We start from the raw sequence: 24,649 nt of genomic DNA, 5'->3' as shown, positions 1-24,649 counted from the left end.
ATAAACCAAGGCTGTGCTTGCTCACCTTTCGTAATATCAGTTCCTTTGTTAATATCATTGAATAATGCGACTCGATCTGCTTCAGATGAACCGCCACCTTTTGAGGAAACTGACATATCACTAGGTGGTGGTGGTGGTGGTGGTGGTGGCGGCGGCGGTGGGGCCACAAATCCTGCAGGACCTGATGGAACAACTTTTGCTTCCCCTCCCTGGAAAAGAAAATGAGGGTGAAAACAAAAATAAGAACAACAGTGGTGCTTTATAAACGAACTAATAATAATTTCAAATTTTGGTACAAGGCCAGCAATGTTAGAGGGGGAGGGTTTAGTCAAGTACACTGGACCCAGTTTAACAACCTCCAAAGTTGATTTCACTAAGATTCCAGCTCAAAATGTAAAGAATTACTGCAAAGTTGTTATCTGATGCACACAAACACTTCTGCCAATCCATTGCCCGAGAGTTTTTGTGGGTGGGGATCAGTCAATCAGATCAACCACCCCAGTACACAACTGGTACTTATTTCATCGACCTCAAAAGGATGAAATGCAAAATCAACCTTAGTGACATTTGAATTCCAGTCATAACCAGCTGAAAGAAATGTTAGGCAGTCTGCTGCCTTAATAATGACGACGATGATGATTTCAAATTTTAGCACAAAGCCAGCAATTTCAGGGGAGGGGATAAGTTGATTAATGAATGAGGAAAAACAAACAGTACAGAAAGAACTGACGTAAAGGGACCAGCATAAAAGGCCAAATTGAAAATATATGATGCAAGATGCAAAGGCTGGGAACAGAATAGACTGTTCCAATCAAATAGAAGGTGTCTATTTGAGGGAGAAAGAGGGAGGCCAACACCAGGAACTGATTCCAGATGCGGAAGAAAGTAAAGAATTTTTGGAGAAGGCTGTGGAACAGGCCGATGAGACATATAGAAAGCACAGAACAGCGAACAAAGGTGGGAAGAAAACTTGCAACTGTACCAAGACAAAGAGACGTCAGAATTAATCTCTATACAGTGAGAGAGAAGTTTTTAAAAAATAGCAAATTGGAAAGGACAATGCCCGAATGGAGTGCAAGCCTCTTAGCTGAAGAACTTGACAGAGTTGCATGAAAGGATCGCTGGATGACTGCCTGCAGGAAGGTCATGTCCCTGCCTGGATGACAAGCGAACGCTGCTATGCTTCAACAATCCCTTGAAAGAGAACATGGAAGCTTATGACCGGTGTATCGGCAGATTTATACAACCATCTGGAAAGTAACAGAAGAACAGAAAGGATGCAAGAAACAAAGTAGGGCAACAAAAAAATCACTCATCGGTTGATAAAATGATAATTAGAAATTGATGATACACAGATTGAAAGGACTGAATATAGCATGGCTAGATTACAATAAGGCAAATGACATGGTACCATGCAGTTGGATAAGTAAAACAATGAGCATGTTTGGAATAACAAAAAACATGGAGAAAATGCTTAATGAAAGTATGAAACATTGGAATAATGAATTAATCGGAGGGAAACAAAAATTCGGAAAAGTGAACATTAGATGGGGAATATTCTAAGGTGATAGCTTATCTCCATTACTATTCATATTGGCCCTGACACTGCTCACTACGATACTACGTAAAGTCAAAATAGCTTACAATTTGGGAAAAGGAAATGGTCAGATAAATAATCCTCTCCTTTTCATGGATGATATAAAGATTTATGTGGAAAATGAGAAACAACTTGAAAGTCTTCTACATACTATCCGCATTTTCTCAAATGACGTAGTTATGGAATTTGGGATAGAAAAATGCATTATATTGAAAATGAAACAAGGAAGATTTGAAAGAAATCAAGAAAGTGAAATGCCAAATGGCAAAATAATGAGGGCAATTGAGAAAGGACAGTGGTATAAATACTTGGGAATACTGGAAGCAGACGAGATAAAAAATGATGAAATTACCAGTAGGGAGTTCACAAGGAGAGTAAGAAAATTATTGCAGTCCAAACTGAATTCCAAAAATCTTATTGAAGCAATACCTTTAATCAGATATAGAGTTGGAATTATAGACTGGACCAGAAATGATATAAAGAAACTTGACAGAAAAACTAGAAAGTTGTTGATGTATGGAACCCACTATCCAAAAGCTGATATCAACCGGCTGTACTTGAGGAGAGACCAGGGTGGAAGGGGCTTAATAGAAGTAGAAGAATGTGGGCAGATGGAAAGAGAAAGTCTAGTAGAGTATTTACAGAGCAGCAGAGAAAAACTAAATACAGACAATTGACGCATGTAATAGGAGAAAAGGACAAGAGCGAAATACAAAGAGAGCACATCAGACAGAAACCTCTTCATGGCCAATTTTGGAGAGTCACTGAAGATGTATGTGGAACAAAATCCTGAGCTTGGTTAAAAAAAGAAACAGGGAGCCTAATCATAGCATCCCAAGATCAAGCGATAAAAACAAACAACTTGAGAAAAAATATACATGGAGAGAACGTGCCAGAAAAATGTAGAGCCCGTGGAACTTGGAACGAGACAGTGGCACACTTTGTGACAGAATGCTCCAAGTGGGCATAGGAAGAATATAAGGAATGGAGGCATGACCAGGTTGTAAAAGTTTTACGCAGGAAACTGTACCAAAATTGGAGATTTAAAGCTGGAAACACATGAGTTGCAAGAGTACTAGAGTAGGAGAAATGTAAGATTTTGTGGGACTTTCCTATTAAAACGGACAAGAAGTTAGAAAATAATAGACTAGACTTAACAATTATAGATAAGGAAAAGCAAAGTTATTTACTTATCAACCCATCATACCTGTTTGATTCCAGGACCACAAAGAAAGAGGAAGAAAAACAAAAAAATACAATCCCTTAAAATTTAGAGCATTGTGAACAGTAAAGGTTGTACCTATAATAATTGGTGCATTGGGAACAGTATACCAAGATATAGACAAACGACTGAAGGAGACTGAAATAGACTGCCTGGTAGAGCTCTTACAAGAAGTTTATCTCTTAGAGATAGCAAGGATTATCGGGAAGGTTCTAAGCACTTGAAAGACTGCTGAAAACTTGTGGGTACCCAAGGTTACAGATAGTAACCCGCCACCCATGTAAATCCTACAAGGAATAAGACTGAACCTGAGACAAATCACAATAATAAAATAATAATGGTTTCAAATTTTGGCACAAGGCCAGTAATTTTTTTTGGAGGGGGGGGGAGCAAGTAAGTTAATTACATCAAGCCCAGTATGCAACTGGAATCTATTTTACCAACCCTGAGAGGATGAAAGGCAAAGTGAACCACAGCATAATTTGAACTCAAAACATAAAGAGGGACGAAATACCCCTAAACATTTTGCCAGGTTTTGCCGTTTTAATAACAATAATAAAATTAGAAGAACCTGAGAAGCTTTTTTATTGCATCTGATTTGTTGTGATTTGTTGTGAGGTGTGCACCAAACGCTGTAGTTGGAGTATCTTGTTCTTGTTAAATGATGGGGTTTAGAGGAACTTATTTGGGCACTGCTATTTGAGATGCTTGCCCTCCTCTGCTATAGCTAAGTGAGGAGAGAGAGAGAAGCATGTTGTAATGGGGATGGGGAACTTACACACACACATGTAAACAGGCAAAGAGGAGAAAAGGGGGGGGAAAAAAAAAAAAAAAAGGCATTCCTCCCATCTTTGCAGCTTATGAGCAAGAAAACACTTCTCTACAGATGGTCCTCTGGCTGTCTAATGATATAACAACAGTAATAGTCATAGGAAGAAATCAAGGGCAGAGTGTGTGTGTGTGTGAAAGATGAGGGTAGAGATTACTGGTTCTTCACACTCACTATTGTAAACTCTCATACCTATGCACCACACACACACACACACACATACTTATGTACTATTGTAAACCCACATGCGGCATAGACAGTTTATACATTATGAAAAAATAAAAAAAGTAGGGGTAGGGATCCTTCTTCCCTTTGTAAGTTAGGGAAGTTGGAAACTCAGAAAACTTGTAAAGTGGTGGGAAAATTCATGCATATATTAGCGCAGGCCTCTGTCTGAAGGAGGAGATGGTAGTGTGAAGAGAAAGTTGTTTGTTTTAACAGAAGAACAGAAAAATATGTTCTGGAGGATTTATTTACTTTTGAGTTTCAACATTAAAATTCTGAGTTCAAATCCCTGTCAGGATAGACTTTACCTCCCACCCCTGCAGAGTACCAACATTAGATGGGAAAGGAAAGCCATGAGAATAGAAAAGAAGGCAAACAAGTGGTTGGCATTAAGAAGGGAATCCACCCATAGAAACCATGTCAGAACAGAGAATGGAGCTTGATGTGGCCCCTGGCCTTACCAGCTCCAGTCAAACCACCCACTCCATGCCAGCATGGAAAATGCACATTAAATGGTAAAGATGACTTGCGCCCAAACCATGGAGTGAAATCTTGATACAAAATCTTTTCCCTTTCCGAAGTTTTAGCTTTGCCCAGGGTGCAAGCTGTCCCTCAAGTAAAAATCAAGCATAAAATAGTATGAACTGATGAAATGAGGTAACGGGTCCCTATCCTCCAATGTTCCCGTGGTAATTAAAAGAAATTTTTGCTGTTATTAATTGATATTCAGATGACAGACTGGCAGAAATGATAGCAATGTGGCTGTGTGTGGTAAGAAGCTTATTTCCAAACCACATGATTCTGGGTTCAGTCCAGTTGCATGGCACCTTGGGCAAGTGTCTTTACCATAGCCTTGGGTTGACCAAAGCCTTGGGTTGACCAAAGCCTTGGGTTGACCAAAGCCTTATGAGTGGATTTGGTAGATGGAAACTGAAAGAAGCCCATCGTATGCATGTGTATATATATATATCTCCGTGCCTTAACTGTTTGGCAAATAAGACTGATAGAATATGTACCAGGCTTTAGAAAAGAAAAAAAATTCATTTGATTAAAGTCAAGGTGATGCCCCAGCATGGCCACAGTTTAATGACTGAAACAAGATAAAAGATGTATATAGTTGTTACTGCATTATGTCATGTATTTGAAACCTAACAGGGTGAAATCTGGCTGGGGTTGACTTCTCTCATTGCTCATCCTCACACCAGTCCGTAAACAAATAAGCAATAATCATGTACTGGAGCCAACCGAATCAACTGCACAGTCAAACGTTACAATTAGAGCAGAGGGGGGGGGGGGCTGTGCTAATGCATGAAATCGTTATTATCTTTTCCCTTCTGGCTCCTTAGTTTTATTATTCATCATGCTGTTCTTGTTAGAGCTTTTAAAAAAAAAAATTCAAAAATAATAGTTGGGAATATACTGTAACTGCACCTCACACATATCCCTTCACCTTCCTCGTTAACAGATTTTTTTTTATCCTTTCAGCTGCCAACAAATTATCTCGTTAAAACAGACTGCATCTGTTGCAGATTTAATAATGACACAGCAACAACTATTTTTATTATTATTATTATTATTATTATTATTATTATTATTAAGGTGGCAAGATGGCAGAATTGTTAGCACATCAGACAGAATGCTTTGCAGCATTTTGTTCATCTTTATGTACTGAGTTCAAATTCTTCCAAGGTTGACTTTGCCTTTCATCCTTTCAGGGTCAATAAATTAAATACCAGTTGATCACTGGGGTCGATGTAATCAACACCCCCTTCTCCAAACTTACTGGCCTTGTGCCAAAACTTGAATCCATTGTCGTTATTATCAACCTCATCATCATGCTGGAGTGACAGAAATGGTTGGATGCCAGATCTAAAACTAGTCTCAAATTCTATTGATGGAAGTTAAAGGACATTTTTTGGTTTTTTTTTTTTTATCACTGTCACGTTGATAACGTACTTGCCATATTAATTGCTATCTTCATGATAAGAAATTCTAACACAGTCACACACTTGCTATTTTCAATTTAGTTTCCGTGTTGCTCCTCCCCTATCATTGTGAATACAAGGGACCAGAATGGGGTGCATCTGAAGGATCTCTGGAATGGCATTACTTGACAGGGTATAAAGCTCAGAGATCAAGGGTGTTCTCCAGGATAAGCCATTATTTCTCTGCACTGAGAGGTCACAGCTCCTATATTTTGCAGGAAAGAATCACAAGATAAATTCTTCAAACCAGGCTGAATGGCAGGAGATCTAGGGTTAGAACAAGAATGTGATGGTTGGATGGTTCATAGTTTGAGTTGGTCCCACTTAGGAATCTAGCATAAAAGTGTAAAATATGGATAAGGCAACTGAGAACTCTACCCCGACAACTTTCACAGGAACAGTACAGAACCACACATTTTATTGGGTGAGAAGAAGGGCTATAATAGTTATATATCAATCTCGTGCATGACCCTTACATATTTTAGTAACCCTAAAACACTAAAAATAGTGAACAGTGACCTGAGGGGGAAGAGACCCCAGATTGTGAACAACTGTTACTATATACAACCTGGCAGCTTGGTGCTCTACTGAACTTACCATTCTACCATTCTACCATTCTACCATTCTACCATTCTCCACCCTGATGATACATTCATACAGGGACCACATATTTTGATAGTGGGACAAGGGGGCGGGGAATACAGTGGGGGTTTTTTTAAATCAAAGATGAAAGACAACAAAGTCAACATTTACAGAATTTAAAAGAATTATGAAAATAAGATTTTATCCCAAACTACCATTCTTGACATTCCATCGTTTTGTAGTAGTAGTAGTAGTAGTAGTAGTAGTAGTAGTAGTAGTAGTAGTGGCAATAGCAGAAAGAGACAATTTTTGTATTAGCGACAGGTTCCAAGATGTTGGGAGCTGTACAAAAGTGGAACATTTAGTTAAACAAAAAAAAAAAATAAATAAATAAAAACAGTACAGAAATTTACAGTGTGTTAAGGATGGGAGGAGGAGAGGGTGAGTTAGCACAACAATCAGTATATATCATTGCATCATTTACCATTCACTTTATCCATGCTTATATGAGTTGGGAAGTGTTTAGTAAAGCAGATTTTCTACAGCTGGATGCCTTTTATGTTGCTAACCCTCACATTTCCCCAAGTAAGATAATTTCTTTGAGACACTTGTCTTGTGCCAAGCAGAGCACTGAAGCTGAAACCATGTGGTTAAGAAGCAAACAGTTTACCACACAGTTAATAAGGAATAGAACCAACAAAATTACAAGAGGAGCCAGAAAGAGTAATTTGGAACATTGCACAATAATAGGAAGACCTTGGAACAGAGGTCTTCCTCAATAAATATTTGGCCTTACAAGTGAAGGCAGATGTGATTGAGATATTGTACTGAAGACTTCTCTCGTGCAAACCAACATCAAAAAAATCTAACAAGATAAAGATTGCATAGAAAGGAGTAGAACTACAAAAAGTAAAGAAGTAAATTAATGTCTGTTGGATTGTCTATTTGTTTCTTGCTCTCAGAGATAAGACAAAACTGACATCAAAGTTATCAAATCATTGTTGCCATCGCTATCAAATGATATCTTAGCTAGCTTCTCTCCATTTTCCCTGTCTCCAAGCAGAAAGGAAAAGATGACAAGAGTCATCTAACACATCCATCTTTCTCTCTACCTCACAAAGATAAACAGGAAAAAAAATAGTGTAATGGAATAACCGTATTTAGACAAGGCAAAATATTATTCGATTTTGTGTGTATGCACACACACACACACATGGATGTAGGTGTCTTTGTGTTTGTTCCCCCACCATAACTTGATAACTGATGTTGGTGTGTCTATGTCACTAACTTAGTGGTTCAGCAAAAGAGACTGAGAGAATAAGTACCAGGCCTACAAAGAATAAATCTTGGGGTCAATTTGTTCAACTAAAAGACGGTGCTCCGGCATGGCTGCAGTCTGATACAAATAAAAAGATATATATATATATATATATATATATATATATATATATATATATATATATACATATGTATGTATGTATGTGTGTGTGTGTGTGTGTGTATTTATAAGTTTGGTGGTGATGCAAACAGGAAAATTGATTATTAATATGCATAATATAATGTGTGTGTGTGTGTGAATGTGTGTATGGAGTGAGTGAGTGTCTACTGGAAATCCCCTTCCATATACAAGATGATCCCCTCCTCCAAGAAGGCAAGCAAACATCCATGTACCTCATACATTTATAATGAAATCATCAGGTCACATATCTGTATCATGTAAATAAGATAATTGAATAGATCACATGCTAGCATCTCTATTTTAATGATTATGTCCCTAGCTTCATAAACAGTGCAAAGAAGTGGATCACCAACTTTAAATATGTGTAACAAAGTGAAAGAGTCATCTGGAAAGGGACAAAGGTTGGCCACAGGAAGATTATCGAGCTTTAGAAAATTTACAATCCATGCAAGCAAGAAGAAGCAGATATTCTATACACACACACACACACACACACACATGGTAAAGATGTTTTACACCAAACATGTCATTGAAAACACAGCTGTCTTCCCATTTTTCCATTGAGGGCCACCTATCTTAATATTAGTCGTCTTTTTGTCTTTATTTTAGAACAATAATACAGCAGCAAAGTTTGTCACTGTCTCCATGATAGTTTGGAAGTAGAATGGATCCAGCTCTGGCCTTTTCTCTCCATTAGGACGTTGCTCTTGGTTGCTTCAAAGGTAGAGACGGCTTTATAGCAAGCACTTCACTGCACTGAGCTCTACTCAGTGCTAGCAATTTGCATGTGTTCAGTTTTATATTGTAGATTTTCAAGTAAATCTTTAGAGCACGTCCTTATAACTGCAGTGGGCAACCTTAGTGCCTCGCATCAGAGCTGAACTGACCATAAAAGGGGGCTTTAGGTAAGTGAGTGTCTTTCATTCATACTGCATGGCCAACCCATCTCGGTTTCACTTTAGTAGGGACTCCCTATGCCTAGAATGTCACATCTTGAAAGAGCCTGTGTTAGAGACACTGGCCTGCCATTTGATGTTGCAAATTGTATGAATACAGTGAAGATGGAATGAGTCTAGCCATTTAATATGGCAACAACTGGATCTGCAAATCCGAAAGAGGTCTGAGTTCTCACATGAGATGACACCATAAAACATTGAACTAGAAACATTGTGTTCTGCTGAAACTCACTTCAGTGATGACAGAGTTCCATTTACAAAATAAAAAAAGAAAATAAATTCAACCCTAAGAGAATGAAAGATAACTTTGAGCAAAAACACTCACAGAAAATCAGCCCCTGAAATACATCCCTGCTTCCTAATGGACTGAAATGTGGTTTCAACGTTTGTGTTGATGTTATTGTCATTAACACATCATTCCCATGATTTCTGTCCAGTTTAAAAAGATTTCTTCTAAGAGAAAGGCTAGAAATATAGATGGACCTCTGAATAATATTGTTCAAAACTAAATACGAATTGATAAAGTAATATGCAGAAGTCTAATAAAAAAAAAAATTTCTCAGAGAAGATAATATTTAAGTACAGTCATATTTCCAATATACCTCCCCCACCAAACATCCACAGCACAATAAGGAACTTGAAAGTTATCAAATGATATATATCGCATTTCATGTAGAGTATGAGCTGAAACATACACATTCAGACAGAGACACACACACACACACACAGATCCTGCAACAGATACTCTGATATAACATATCCACCACATGAAAAGAAAACTAGATGAGGGTTTCTTACAGGGTCACCAAATGGTACCGAGTAGATCAGAGTTATCAGATGATGTTGTAACATGACACAATGTACATGACACTCCATTGATGTGTGAGGATGGAGACGGGGGCAAACATGATAGTTAAAATTAGTTTATTATATATAGTAATATAAATATCTCTTCACTAATTGGTTTGTGGTGGTGGCGGTGACTTCAGATAAATATAACCAGTTATCTTTTTTTTTTTTTGTATACTCTTTTGTTTCAGTCATTTGCAGCCATGCTGGAGCACCACCTTTAGTCGGACTAATCAACCCCAGAACTTATTCTATCGGTTTCTTTTGCCAATGATGATTATTAACAGATGTGAAGTAAAACTGCTGCAGTTGGAATTCTCTTTCCACGACACACACATATATACAATGGGCTTCTTTCAGTCTCCTTCTACCAAGTACACTCACAAGGCTTTGGCCAGCCTGAGGCTGTAGTAGAAGACACTTCCCCAAGGTGCCATGCAGTGGGACTGAACCCGGAACCATGTGGTTGGTACCTGCACTTATATGTATGTTAGGTATTTGTTGCCTGACTGGCTCCTGTGCCAGTGGAATGTAAAAAGCACCATCCAAACGTGGCCATTGCCAGTACCAACTGACTGGCTCCCGTGTCGGTGGCACATAAAAAGCACCCACTACACTCGCGGAGTGCTTGGCGTTAGGAAAGGCATCCAGCTGTAGAAACTCTGCCAGATCAGATAGGAGCCTGGTGCAGCCACTGGCTCTCCAGACTTCAGTCAAACCGTCCAACCCATGTCAGCATGGAAAACGGACATTAAATGGTGGTGATGATGACGACACACACATATCTATATATGCATATATATATACCTACATACATATATATACACATGTTTACATACATATATATATATATATATATATATATATCTACATATACATATATATTCAAAATGTAACCACATGTGAATCATTGGCAATTTTCTTCCTCTGCCTTTTCTTTTGGATTTTCCTGTTTCTGAAGAAGAGCATCTGCTCAAAACGTTAAACCATCTTTCTTTCCTTCCCTGAGCATCTGCTAATACTTTTCATGTACTACGTCCTTGCATTTTTTTTTGTTTGCTTTTCATTTTTGGGAATTTACCATATATATATATATATATATATATATATATATATATACACACACACACACACACACACACATATACATACATACATACATATATCTACATATACATCATCACCATCATCATTTAACATCCAGCTTCCATGGAAGGTGGACGTTTCACAAGAGCTGGCCAGGCAGAAGTCTGCACCAGACCTCTCTAACTGTTTTAGCAGGATTTTTACAGCTGGATGCCCTTCCTAACACCAACCACTTCACAGTGTGGACTGGGTGCTCTTTAAGTGGCACCTGCACTGACAGGGGTCACCAAGTACCTTGCAAGACAAAAAAACAAACAAAAAGAAAACAACTCTTTTGAGAGGGGAGGGGGTTTTGGAGGAGGTGATTTTGTGTCAGATGATGAAAGGTTATAGTGAGGCCAGAGAGACAGAAACGAGTGTCTTGCTGTAGAGGAGGTACCAGGTTACCTGGCCCGAGAGAGAGAGAGAGATCAGGAATGAAGACAGAAACAGGTGTACTACTGCAAAGGAAATACATGGCTACCCAACCTGAAGGAAGTACAGGAAAAGGAGAGAGAGAGAGAGGGAGACGGCAACAACAACATACAAAGAATTACCACCATTGTCAAATGGAAAGAGCTGTCTTTGAGACAAAATGCTTTCTGTCATTTCTTTTGGTTTTTTTTACATTCTGGGCTGAAATCCTGCTGAGATCAACTTTGCTTTTAATCCTTTCAGGGTTAATAAAATAAATACCCGTCAGGTACTGAGGTTGATGTAATCGACTATACCCCTCCCCCAAATTTCAGGCCTTGTGCCTATAATAGAAAGCATTATTATTATTATTATTAGTAGTAGTAGTAGTGGTAATAGTATTGTTGTTAATAAGGAATCATAGCAATGATGCAACAAATAGTTTCATACAGTTGGCGTCAAGAATTTCTGGTTCCCTTCTGATACCACCACCACCACCACTACTATTAATCCTACAGCAATCACTGCCCTTGTTCCTTGTCCTCTAGATTTGTTTTGTTTTTATATCAAATTAAATTGTCAGCCAATGAGACCTGCTGATAAGCTTTCCATTCTATCTGTTACAGCACCAGTAACAACAACAACAGCAAAAGTAACACCGTGTGTTTTAATTATACAACTATCCCCTTTTTCTTTCCCCCTTTTCTCAAAAGTGGTAAAATGACAAAAAGAAACAAGAAAAAAGGTGGGGAGAAGGAGGAGGAAAAGTGGGAGAGAAAAATAATTTTAGAAGATAATTGCCTTCTATAGTTACAAATAAAACATTTTTGCAGAAATGTGTAAAAGCTAAGTTAACCATACAGTCTTTTGAAGGGGGCAGTGAGCCAGAAGAGGAGGAGGTGATGAGGATGATGATGATGATGAAGATGATAGCATTGCCCACCCCTCTTCCTGCCTTTACCTCACCACTCTTACTAAAACTCGTCAGCAGAGCAATTAGTGAGCTGACTTGAGTATGTAAAGAGATAAAATATCTACTATACAAGAATATATATATATATATATATATATATATATAAATATATATATACACACACACACATACATGCACTTACATATACACATACATACACTCATACACACCCACATACATATATCTCTACGTGCGCGTGTATGTGTGTGTATATACACACACACACACACACACACATATGTATATCTCCACTCACACATACATAAAATAAGGAAAGTTGTGTTCCCCTCCTACTTACTGTTGCATTTGAGACCCTAAAAAGGAAATTACTTTTCTTAACATGGGTCTTATATTTCACTGTGTATTTTCTCTGTACATCATAACAAAAATAAGGTTATTTTAAAAGGGCCCCATGTGTATGTGTATATATGTTTGCAAGTCTTTAATCTAACAAAAGCACTTTCTTTCTTTCTTTCAGAAACTAACTATAAACAATCTGCAACATTCTCATCCTTGTCAACATTGTTGCTGCTGCTGCTACTGACTTCACTAGTTTCATGCCATTTCAGCCTTCACCACTTCAGCTGTTGAAGGTGGATGGATACGTAACAATGAGGGGGGGGGGGGGCTATATTTGTTTCTTTTTTTTTTTCCTTGTAAATATTTCCCTCTTGTGTTATTTCCAATGCACCTTGACCCAACACATTGCAGTAACTCCTGAGTATTCACCTGAATCTTTGCACAGACCTCAACTCCTCTCCTCCTCTGATTGCTGTATTATGGCAACTCAAGTGTTTTATTATTACAGCAACACCAAAAGGTATCAAGTGGGCAGAATCGTTAGCATATGCTGGACAAGATGCTGAGTAGCATTTCATCTGCGTTTACACTTTGAGTTCAAATTCTGCTGAGGTTGACTGTACCTTTCATCCTTTGGGGTTTGATAAAATAAGTACCAGTTGATCACTGGGGGTCAATGTAATCAACTATTCCACCCCCTCCATCATTTTTTTTTTAGCCTTCATAAGAAGAGAGAGAGGAAAAAACAATTGTGTGTGTGTGCACAAGCAAGATTGTGGAGTTGTTTTGTTTCAATTTTCCCACATTTTCCATGATGATGATGATGATGATTGGGTATGTACATTATGTTTGTATTTGTACATGTCAGATAGATGTCCACTAAAGAAAAATAGGAACAGATAGATTGATGAAGTGTGTGTGTGTGTGTGTGCATGTGTGTGTTTATTAGTTACTCCTGACATGTTTAATAATAATAAAAAAAACTGAAGGGTGGAATGGATAATTATGACTGTCACAAGCATCCCTTTTATGTGGAGTAAACAATGGGGTATCCAAGCAAGTAACAATTCCAAAGACAAATATAATTTGGGTGGACACACACACACACACACACAAAAAAAACTTAATACACTGATAGACACAGGTGTGGCAGTGTGGTTAAGATGTTTGCTTCCCAATCATGTTGTCTTGGTCTCAGTTCTACAGTGTACCTCCTTGGGCAAGTGTCTTCTACTATAGCCCTGGGCCCAACGTATATGTATATGTGTGTGTGTGTAAATACATGAACATGCATACAGATGTTATGTTAATGTAAAGAAAAATAGGAGAGAGAAAGTGAAATAAACATGTCTGGAAAAAGGTGCAGCTCTGACTGACAACAAATTGGTGAGAAGTGGAGGCCAGCTGTGTGTGGGGTTGATGAGAGTTTAACAGGAGAATTGATTAAAGGGAGGAATGGAGAGTAAGAAATTGGAGAGGGAAGAGGCAGGGAATGAATGAACACAGAGTGAGGTGAAAGAGAAAGAAGAGGAGAGAGAGAGAGGGAAGGAGGAATGGAAGAAAGACCTTGAAACCTTGGTGACAGTCTTTGCAATGATAGAAGTGAAGAAACACTAGGATAGACTTGTCATAAAAAAACAAATCTTTTGAAGCCCCAGAAAAGTAGAGAGAAAAAAGAAAAAAGCCAACAACAAACAGGTTGGTCCTAAGAGATCAAAGTTGCTTTAGCCATGAGCCTTCTATCTCGAGTGCCTACATTGCCAATCTATGATTTGACAGAGATTCAGCTGCTATTTCTTGCAAGTCTGTGCACCACACTGAGGTTGACCAACAATTACTCTAATTATATAAAAAGTGAAATTCTTAGCAGTTTTTTCGCAGCAGACTGAACAATGTGATTGCAGGGCTGAATATCTTGCAAAGTGGACCTGCACAGATGCTGAGGGACATCCAAGACCACATGGAAGGCCTCCACAACGATGGGGAGACAATTTAAGGGATTTGGGACAAGATGGAAAGGAATGATGCAATCAAGAGAGAATTAGAAGTGCATTGGGACCAGCAGTATACAGTAAGTATCTGATGGTCTGTTTGATACTGTGAGTGTAAAAAGTGGATGGTGGTGGTGGTGGTGGTGGTGGTGGTGGTGGTGGTGGTAGTAGTAGTAGTAGTAGTAGTAGTAGTAGTAGTAGTAGTAGTAGTAGTTAATGTTTAACTCCAGGTCAGCCTTAAACTGAGCAGCTCTATCATGTTATAGACTTTTACAGCCATAACCGTCTTGGTTTCTTGTTCATCAGACACTACATTTTCTAATGTATCTGGCTTTATTTTGGCTGTTATTTGAAGGTAATTTGGTTAATTTTGACAGGTGAGTAACTACAAAGAGGTTCCCTCCTTCAGAAGTAAGTTATTGTTGCTGTTTGGCCAGGATTAAATAGACTCATCACCAAAGGTGTTCCAACTGTGGCCATTCTACAGTTTTTGTTTTTCTTTTCTCACACATCTAGGATTGCTTTCTCTAATGCAGGCTTGGGTCACCTTTTTTGAGAAGTGGGCCACATGAGACATGATGGTTCATCATCAGCTGGGTCACACAAGTAAAAAAATTCAAAGTAATTTCTCATTAGGTGTGCCATTCAGAAAGTCCCAAGTGCCACATGTGACCCATGAGCCACAGTTTTTCCATGATTGTTCTAATGTGTCCTTCCTTTTTCTTATATAGATGATATAATGGAATGCAACGTGAGGGAGATTTGGCTGCTATTTCAGTATTTCTAGCAAGCTGAGCAATTGTAAAGATGGTCCTTCGTCAGCAACAGTGAAGTGTTATGTTGTTGTTGTTGTTGTTGTTGGGATAGATATGTGAGAAGAAAGGGGTTTCAATGGAAAGAGGTGAATTCCCAGAACAGAATGAAAAGACAACATCAAAGTGAATTCTTTTGAAGCAGAACTGATAATGGTCTTTTCCTGCTGACATTGCCTGCCTCCCACATTTCTGGCTCACCAAATGTTACTTTAGACCCCTCCATAACACAGCTGATTCCACACTACAACAACAACGGAGGAAAAAGAAGAAAGAAAAAGGGGAATTTATTTAAGAGATTCCTATCAAGTTAAGGTTTTATTTGGTGGCAGCAGAATGGTGGGGAGGAGGAGGAGGCGGGGGGGGGGGGCTAAAATTCATACAATGTTTGCTTTACATTTTACTGAGTTGTTTTTTTTCATCATTTATTCTATGATCTTTTACTGGTTTCAGTCATTGGATTGCAGCTACTGTCATGAAGAGTTTTATTTGAACAGATCAACCCTCAATACTTATTTCTGTCAGGTACATATTCCTCATCAGACAGTCACAGCTCTTCTTGTAAAAACAAATGAACCCAACAAAAAAAGTATTGAGCATTTTTTTTAGTACAAAGTTAAATTGTTTTTATAACTTGAGATAAAAACAAACATCATCATCATCATCATGGCTGGACAGTTTGAGGGAAGATGGCATATCAGAAGACTGTACCTAGCTAAGTCTGCTCTCGCATGGTTTCTATGGCTTGATGCCTTTCCTAATGCCAACCACTTCACAGCAGCTGTGAGGTCACCGAATAATTTAAAAGACCAGATCTCTGAAATGAGATGAGGTGAGGGAATAGTATTGAGGAAGGTGGTTTGTGCCAGATGAGAGTTGAGAGAAAAAACTAGGCAACTGCAGAAAAGCAGATATACTTTGGTTGGGGAGAGAGGGAGACAGAGAGAGAGATGGTGAAGATGTGATGGAGAGGATACACTCAACTTACAGGAAAGTGAACAGAAGTGAAACCAAGGATTGTATAGGGTGAATGGATTGTTAAAATATATATTGAAAAGTAAAGCACCAAACGTCAATGTCTTTTCCACCATGCTAACTAACCTTGCTTCCACACAGTAACTTCAATAGCTTTGTCACAGCTACCAGATAAATGGTAGCTGAACCCCTCAAACATTTTCTTTAAGAGACTTGCATCTAGAAAGGGGACAGTTGGCAATCGTCAGCTGAGCTACAGGAATATTAACTAAAACATGAGAATGACAAACGTTGAGATGAAGTGGTTGGAGATGCCCTTTATCACTGCAACATATGGTGAGGTTATCCCTTGTATTTGTTAAAGAAGGGTGAGTCTATCCAGTTCTACATGCATGTGTGAGTACGAACATGTAGAGTTTGTTTATTTTGTGGTATAAAAACATAAAAAAAGGGTTCAATACAGTCATGTAATCCTGTTTACTTTACATATAAATAAACACACAATCCTCAAACACAGAAAGTGGAGAGAGAGAAAGAGAAGGAGAAAAATACCGTATAAGATGTTACTGTTACCTAATACATCAGTTTTAGGGCCCAGGATTAGGTTGCCATAGGTTACAGCAACACACTCACCATCATTAAATGTCCACTTTTCTATGCTTGCATGGGTCAGACCGAACTGGTTCACACAGATTCTCTATAGCTGGATGTCCTTGCTGTTGCCAACCCCAACCTGTTTCCAAGCAAGGTAATATTTCCCCTCCTTGGCCAGAAATGTTTTTTTTTACACATTTGAAACAAACAACCTTGCTTGTGTGACGATGATGCTCGTTTACAATCATTCTATTAACTTTAGACACAAACACACAATAAATGCCAGCATGGAAAACAGATGCTAAATGGTGGTGATAAACAAATTCACTCATATTGCTTTGGTTAGACATGGGCTATAGTGCAAGGTGCCACACATGGGACTGAACCCATGACCACATGGTTTCCAACCAAGCTTCTTAACCGCATACCCACACTTGTGCTTAGCTGCACAATAAATATGAATTCAAAACAACTTCATTCTTATATTTGGCCTGGCATCAATAATTCAGATCTTCATGCTGCTGTAACCTATGGCAACCTAATCCTGTCTGATGTATTCGGCAGTTTTCTTTTATTGCAAACTGATACTGGCCTAAATTGGTGAGATCTTGTAGAAGCGCTTGCTGGACACCAAGAAGAAAATACTGACCTGTGGATTCCAAGAGAGTCCTGTAGTGTGGTATTCTTTGACATAGGATTGAAGCTCTTTCAAGGCATTAATCCAAGCTTTGGTCCACTCAACATGAGTTGCATCTCTACAAGTAAACCAAAATCATCATAGTTATCACCATCATCATAATCAACAGTAACACCTATATTATTACCTCCACCACCACCATCATCATCATCATCATCAATAAGGATATATTTTAGTCTAATGATAAGGTCGGTGCTAATGTACATAATGTCATGAACCAACAATCAATTCTGGTGAAGAAAGATAGAAGATAACACCTGTGATTATATTTAAACAACATTTTCATCACACACACACACTGAGAATCCAATGTAATATGTAGTTTCCAAGATTTCTAAGTAGACTGGACTTTTTATTTGGCAGTGGTGGACGAGTAATTTAAGCGGGATTGACTCAAACATCATTGATGTTTGTAGATGGTTTTTTTTTTTTGTGTTTTAAGATAAAGGAGGGGAGACAGAAAAGAAGGAAGAGAGAGAGCAGACCCTTAATTAAAGACAATTAAAAAAGAATTTAAATGATTGAACTACTTTGGAGGAAAATCAAATTTATTGACGCAGAAGGGTAAGAACTTTGTCTAGTGTATCACACAGTGGTACACTGGGAAAATGTCTTCTACTTTAGCTCCAAGCTGATCAAAGCCTTGCAGGTGGATTTGGTAGATGGAAACTGAAAGGAAGCCCCATTGAGTGTGTGTACATGGGTATGTTTGTGTGTGTATATGTAAGTGAGTGCATGTCTGTTATTGTCTCCTTGTAAAAGAGTGCCACCATCAAGCAAATGGTGTCCATTTGCAGACTTCCATGAAAACATGTCTGGTCGTTGGGGGAAGCAGCTGAGGTTTAGTAACAGGATGGGCAGATAAAATCTATGCCCACAAATTCCATCCAATCCAATGCAAGCATGGAAAGTAGCATGAAATGATGATGATGATTTGGTGGATGAGGATAAAAATAACTGGAGACTTACTTCTCTTTGAATTCTTTGAGAACACGGTTGGTGTAGAACAGTGCTGAATCAGACATTTCCTTGATGTAAGATACCGGAGTATTCTGCAATTAAAGTAATTAAGTTCATGAAACCTCAAGGACACAAGGAAATCATTATTTCATTTTGGTAACTTGCTGCCAATTTTGGTTAGAGAGGAAGAGGATGGTTTTTCACTCTTCATTTAGTTCTAAATTTATTCAACATAATAACACTGTTTCACATTTAATTTGCTATCAGCTCATTAATGTGTATAGTGATTGGTGGGTAATTGCTGTCGTGGAAAGAGAATTCCATCTGCAGCAGTTTTACTTCACATCTATTCATAATCATCATCATCATTAACATCTGTATTCCATGCTGGCATGGGTTGGATGCATTGACAAGGATCCAATGAATGAAAGGATTGGATTGTGCTCTGCTGTCTGGTTTCTATGGGTGGTGGACGCCCTTCCTAATGCCAACCCCTTTACAGTGTGTGCTTGGTGCTTTTTCCGTGCCACTGGCACTACTTAGGTCACAATAAAGCTCGCAAGTCAACTTAGCCCTGGGACGGAGGATGCTGTGCCTGTATGTTAGATGCAGGGTAATAATGAAACTTCTTTCTATGATAAACACAAAGCCTGAAATTTGCAGGTGGGGAGGCGATTACAATGCCCCCCCCCAGTGCTCTTGGTATCTTGGGTTCAAACTTATTTCATCAATGTCAAAAGGACAAATGGCAAAGTCAACTGTGGTGGACTACTACTACTGCTACTACTACAAGTAATAATAATCCTTTCTATTAAAGGCTAGTTAATTACATCAACCTCGGTGTTCCACCGGTTCTTAATTTATCAATAGCAAAAGGATGAAAGGCAAAATTGCCCTTGGTGGAATTTGAACTCAGAATGTAAAGACAGAGGAAATGCTTCTAAGTATTTTGCCTGCTTTGCTAACAATTCTGCCAGCTCGCTGTCTTAACCATTTCGTTACCATATTCCTGTTGAGATGCTCTGTGTTTCTTTCAATTACTTTAAATATAACAAAGAATTTAGTAAAATAACTTGGTTATCATTCAGCTGGTGTTAGGAACATAAATTGTGACTAAGGTTTGGTGGAAGATTTTAATTCAAAACTTATGAAAACAAGACATTTGTATTGCCAGAGCCGGTTTCAGCCAGGTTGGCAAACAAAGGGTTAAATAATAACAAACTTTTGGGGAAGAATCATAGCCATGTGCCGAAAGGAATTCTTTGGGGTTTGGATAATTTACCTTTGGAAACATGGGTGTTTCGTTCAACAACCTTAAACAACCCTTATTCAGGGACCTTTTGAACCGGATGAGCTACTTAATCTAAAGAAAATTCTAACTGGGCCCCACCTGCAAGGTCGTGCACTGTTTATTTTGGTATCAGATCACTATGTCACCACATATCACATTTGGTTATGATGCATGGGCCTGGTGTACCCTTATCAGACGGATAGTCATGATGGGTATACTGGGTATACATGATGGGTATACTGGGTATACATGATGGGTATACTGGGCTTTGTATATTTTACTCCAGTGTCATTTTAATTGCATGAACAAGATACTTGATTCTAGCTGACTGAGGTGATTGAACTGTAAATACATGCCTTAATTCGGGTTCATCTCTTAAACCTATAGGAATAGTTATCCTCATTGTTTTAATGTTCATTTTTGCAAGCTTGCATGGATCAGAAGGAATTTATTGAGGCAGGTTTTCTACAGTTGGATCCCGATCCTATTGTCAACTCTTATCTGTTTCCAAATAAGGTAATATTCCTCCACGAACAGACATGTTTTCACAGGATATTTGAAAATGAATGACTTCCATTTACAGCTGTCACATGATGTCAAGACAAGGAGACACAAATACATACATACACAACAGAGTGGACTTCTTTCAGTTTCCACCTACCAAATCCACTCACAAAGCTCTGGTCATCACTGGCCTATCATAGAAGACACTTGCTCAAGGTGCAACACACTGAGATTGAGCCAAAAAGCACGTGGCTGGGAAGCATAGTTCTTAACAACATGGTAATGCCTAGTACAAATATTTCTTGACGACGTGTAACACTAATTTCAATTTCTCCCATGAGTCTAGAAAGGGCAATGAGAATTTAACTGAAAAAACTGGCATGGAAAAAATTTTGTACCAAGTTTTAACAGTGAATTAGGGGAAGCGACTTGAGCAAATACAGCATTTCTATATTGAAACAAAAACAGTATATTTTAACAGAAATATAGAAACAAAGGGGTTAAATTAACATCTTAAACATTACCCCAAGATCACTACTAAAAGTTGTAGAAACGGCATTAAAAATTACTCAAACAACAAACTAGGAAAGTTAAGCTACTCCCAAAACTCTGCTTAAATTTCTGTGAAAGTAAAATAAAAAATGAGAACTTACCAAAGTTACCCATCCAAGCGCTGGGATTGATTCACTGATGGCTGATAAATGGTTAAAGTATGGATCTCTACGGTTTTTCTCACGCAATTCCTGAAAGAGACAGAACATATAACTGGTAAACAAAATTACTTGGAAATTTTTACATAACATTTCTGTTTTATTTATTTATATATACAAGTTTATGTAGACACATTCCCATATACACACAATGATTCAATAATTTCCCAATTAACAGTGTGGCTTTTGCTTTGATCAGCTATTCTAAAATAATACAATAGTTTCTATGCTAAAGTGTTGCACTCTTAGTTTGTCTTTAATTTATATTTTTAATATAATATTCTATTTTGAGATAAATGATTAATTTTCTGCCTGAGATGGAGACCCATATTCCCACACTTTTTCCCTTCGATATGATGAGGGACAGGAAAGGAGAAAAAAAACATAATTAATGCAACCAAATTCCAATGAAAAGTCATTGGGTTAGCAGGAAGTTCTAACTGCTGTTGGCCATGGAATGATTTCCCTAAGTAGTCAGGATTTAAGAGACAAATAAATAGGTTAAATGCAATAACTATCTTCTATATGTAGGTCAATAAGTCTACTCGGTGATGTAGAAAAATTAGTACTGCATCTCCTCACTAACATTTAATGTCCACTTTTTCTTGCTTGCATGGGTCAGACAGAATTTTGGGGGATGGATTTTCTATGGCTTGATGCCTTACCTATTGCCAACACCCGTTACCAAGCAAGGAAGTCTTTTCTCATAGCCAGACATTTTTCATGGAAGACTTGAAATGAAGACCCTCACTTGTAGGACTGGTTTACAACCACCAAAGGATGTCAAGACAAGAGGAAACACAAACACACACACACATGCATGCATATATGACAGGCTTCTTTCAGTTTCCATCTATCAAATCCACTCAGCTTTGGTTGGCCTGGAACTATAGTAGAAAAGACTTGCTCAAGGTGCTGTGCAGTGGGACTGAACTCAAAACTACATGGTCAGGAAGGAAACTAAAACGACACATCTATGCCTACACCATGCCTGTGTGTGTGTGTGTGTGTCTATAGATATAACAGATGATAGAAATGGAAAATGGAATGCACTGGAAACTTCTTGGCTTACCAATGATCGTTTGGACACCCTGCATTGATCCCTTGCGGGTGGGAAACTATACAACTAGTTGTGGTGGACCCCCTCAGGGCAGAAGCATTTCGTCAGGTGATGTAATAAACGTTATCTTGTTAAATGATCTTGGTTTCGCTCACATTTAATAAAACCATTTTGTTAGCGTTCTTTCCCCACCAACAACGGATCAACACAAGACATCTCAAAACAATCGTCGTGAACAATTAAGTTTCCCTTGTATACCATTTTCTGTCTCTTTTATACTCAATGTACACTGAGGAATTCCTGAGGTAGCATCAAAGACAATTGTGCAATTACCATGGATAATACCAGGTAGCCATAGACAGTGAACATACACAACACTTAAATTCACAGTCATGGCAGATACTGGTGTCATACAAATGGCACCTGTGCCAGTGGCATGTAAAAGCACTCTTTTGAGCATTAGGTCTCAGGGAGAAAAGGACTGAGACCATTTGGCATTATGCCATGTTTGTGAAGACCCATCAAGCACAGCAAAACCGCACTTGTGACAGATATTGGTGCCACGCAAATGGTACCCTTGCCAGTGGCACCTAAAAGTACCCATTACACTCTCGGAGTGGTGGGCATTAGGAAGGGCATCTAGCCATAGAAAACCATGCCAAAACAGACTGGAGTCTGCTGCAGCCTTCCAGCTTACCAGCCCGGGTCAAACTGTCTAACTCATGCCAGGATAGACAATGGACATTAAATGATGATGATGGTATATATATATATATATATATATATATATATATATATATACATACATACATACAAGATGTATGTTTATACATATATGACTGAGTGTTGTGCACCTATCTAGATGGATGCATTTATTCACATGTAATTACCATCATCATTTTATGTTCATTTTCCCATGTTGACGTATGTTGGACGAGTCTTTTCCAGCACTTACTGTAGTCCTTCATCTAAAGCACACAATAACAGCAAAAAAAAAAAGCTGCCAATCTTTGTTGCTGTATATGATAAGGTTTTGGTTGGATACTCTTGTTACCAACTGCTCTACAGTGGGTTTTGTCCGTTTTATTGTCTCACCAGCATTAAACATGGTGACACAATAAAAATTCTAAAATCTCTTCTTAAGTAAGATTTTCTTTCTCAGGGTTACAACACTCCCCAAGACTCATACAACCCAAATTTTAGAGCTTCAAAGAATAATTACTTTATAGAGTCCCCTCAATACTTCAACGTAAACAGCATACTTTCACAAACTACTTTCTCTTCTCTGTCACTCATATGCAATACATTTCTAAAAATATATTGTGGGAATATAACCATTAAAAAAAGATTGTCTAACATCTCCTACAACAACAACAATGTAATAAAAAAAACCTTCATAATATAAATAATAAAGATTTTGTTGACAGAGACCATCATAAGAAGAGCTGCTTACAAAACAACAACACAAAATCACTTCGGGAAGTCCATTTGAAAGAGACACACAAGACAGGGCTAATGAGCGATCAGTGCCAGATAGGTTACATTAGAGCATATGGCTTGATACAGAAATAAACTGTGGTTTATTTCTGCTAACCTGTTTTTCTTATTTGTATACAGTGTGAGGATTTAAACTAGTCAGATAGGTTTTCAGTATTAAATCAATTGAAACCAGCATTTTACGAATGTATTTCACATGAACTTCAGTCATCTTAATAATACCTCAGTGACAGGAGATTCCAGACAGGAGTGTGCTAGACAAATGCAACAAGAAGAATGATGTATGTTGTACAACAAAGGTGGTTGGACCGTTGAGGGGTTTATGTGAGTTCACACAGATTATTCTTGCGATTGTTATGATTTATTAATATATTTAATTTGAAAAAGTTATTTACTTTTGGTGAAAGGACAAGAAACAGTTTAAGAGTAAAATAATAACACCGGAAGTTATAGATTAAAATGTTTTCATATTTTAATATGATATTAATAATAGGTCTTTCATTAATTATTTTAATTCAACCTTTGAGATTTGGAGTTATAATTGTGTTGGTTGGGGATTTTATCAGAATCATTTGTTTTATTTACTTATTTTTGATGTGGGCTTATACTGTTTTAACAAATACTGGAGGTTTATATATATATATATATATATATATATATATATATATATATATAAAACAAATAATCAATGAGTATATGCATATATATGTACAGGTATATATATATATATATATATATATATATATATATATATATATATATATATATATATATATATATATATATATATATATATAAACCTCTAAAGAAAGAAAAAAGAAACCTAGATTTTATTGAGGGTAAATAGTAATATGACCTAGTTCTTCAGGACTACTACTAGCCATTGTCCACTGTGGTTGTAGTTTAATCTCTAGCTATTCTTAGAATGGAATCAAAAGACACAATTGCCGCTGTTTTCAGTCTGTAAGAAACTCTCTATCCTTTAGGATGTAAATGAATTGATGTCAATTTTGCCCCAAAGAGATTTTTACCTTTTAAATTC

General features: G+C 37.8%; 1 protein-coding gene across 3 annotated transcripts in view; it reads right to left on the bottom strand.

Annotated features, from left to right (window-relative positions):
• The window catches only part of LOC106884250 (adenylyl cyclase-associated protein 1), a 105,048-nt gene that overhangs the window by 10,537 nt on the left and 69,862 nt on the right, over positions 1 to 24,649 (bottom strand). For all 3 annotated transcript variants that reach the window (XM_089351763.1, XM_089351764.1, XM_089351765.1), the window contains 4 exons: positions 20,994 to 21,083; positions 18,555 to 18,637; positions 17,538 to 17,643; positions 26 to 209 (listed from right to left, as the gene is read on the bottom strand). In XM_089351763.1, the coding sequence (XP_089207889.1) occupies positions 26 to 209; positions 17,538 to 17,643; positions 18,555 to 18,637; positions 20,994 to 21,083 (463 nt within the window). The remainder of the gene's footprint in view (positions 1 to 25; positions 210 to 17,537; positions 17,644 to 18,554; positions 18,638 to 20,993; positions 21,084 to 24,649) is intronic.

Source organism: Octopus bimaculoides, chromosome 4 (assembly GCF_046866305.1).
Source record: "Octopus bimaculoides isolate indiv1 chromosome 4, ASM4686630v1, whole genome shotgun sequence".
In the NCBI taxonomy this organism is placed as follows: domain Eukaryota; kingdom Metazoa; phylum Mollusca; class Cephalopoda; order Octopoda; family Octopodidae; genus Octopus; species Octopus bimaculoides.
The sequence above is the reverse complement of the archived record's forward strand: the minus strand, read 5'-3'. Positions and strand labels throughout refer to the sequence as shown.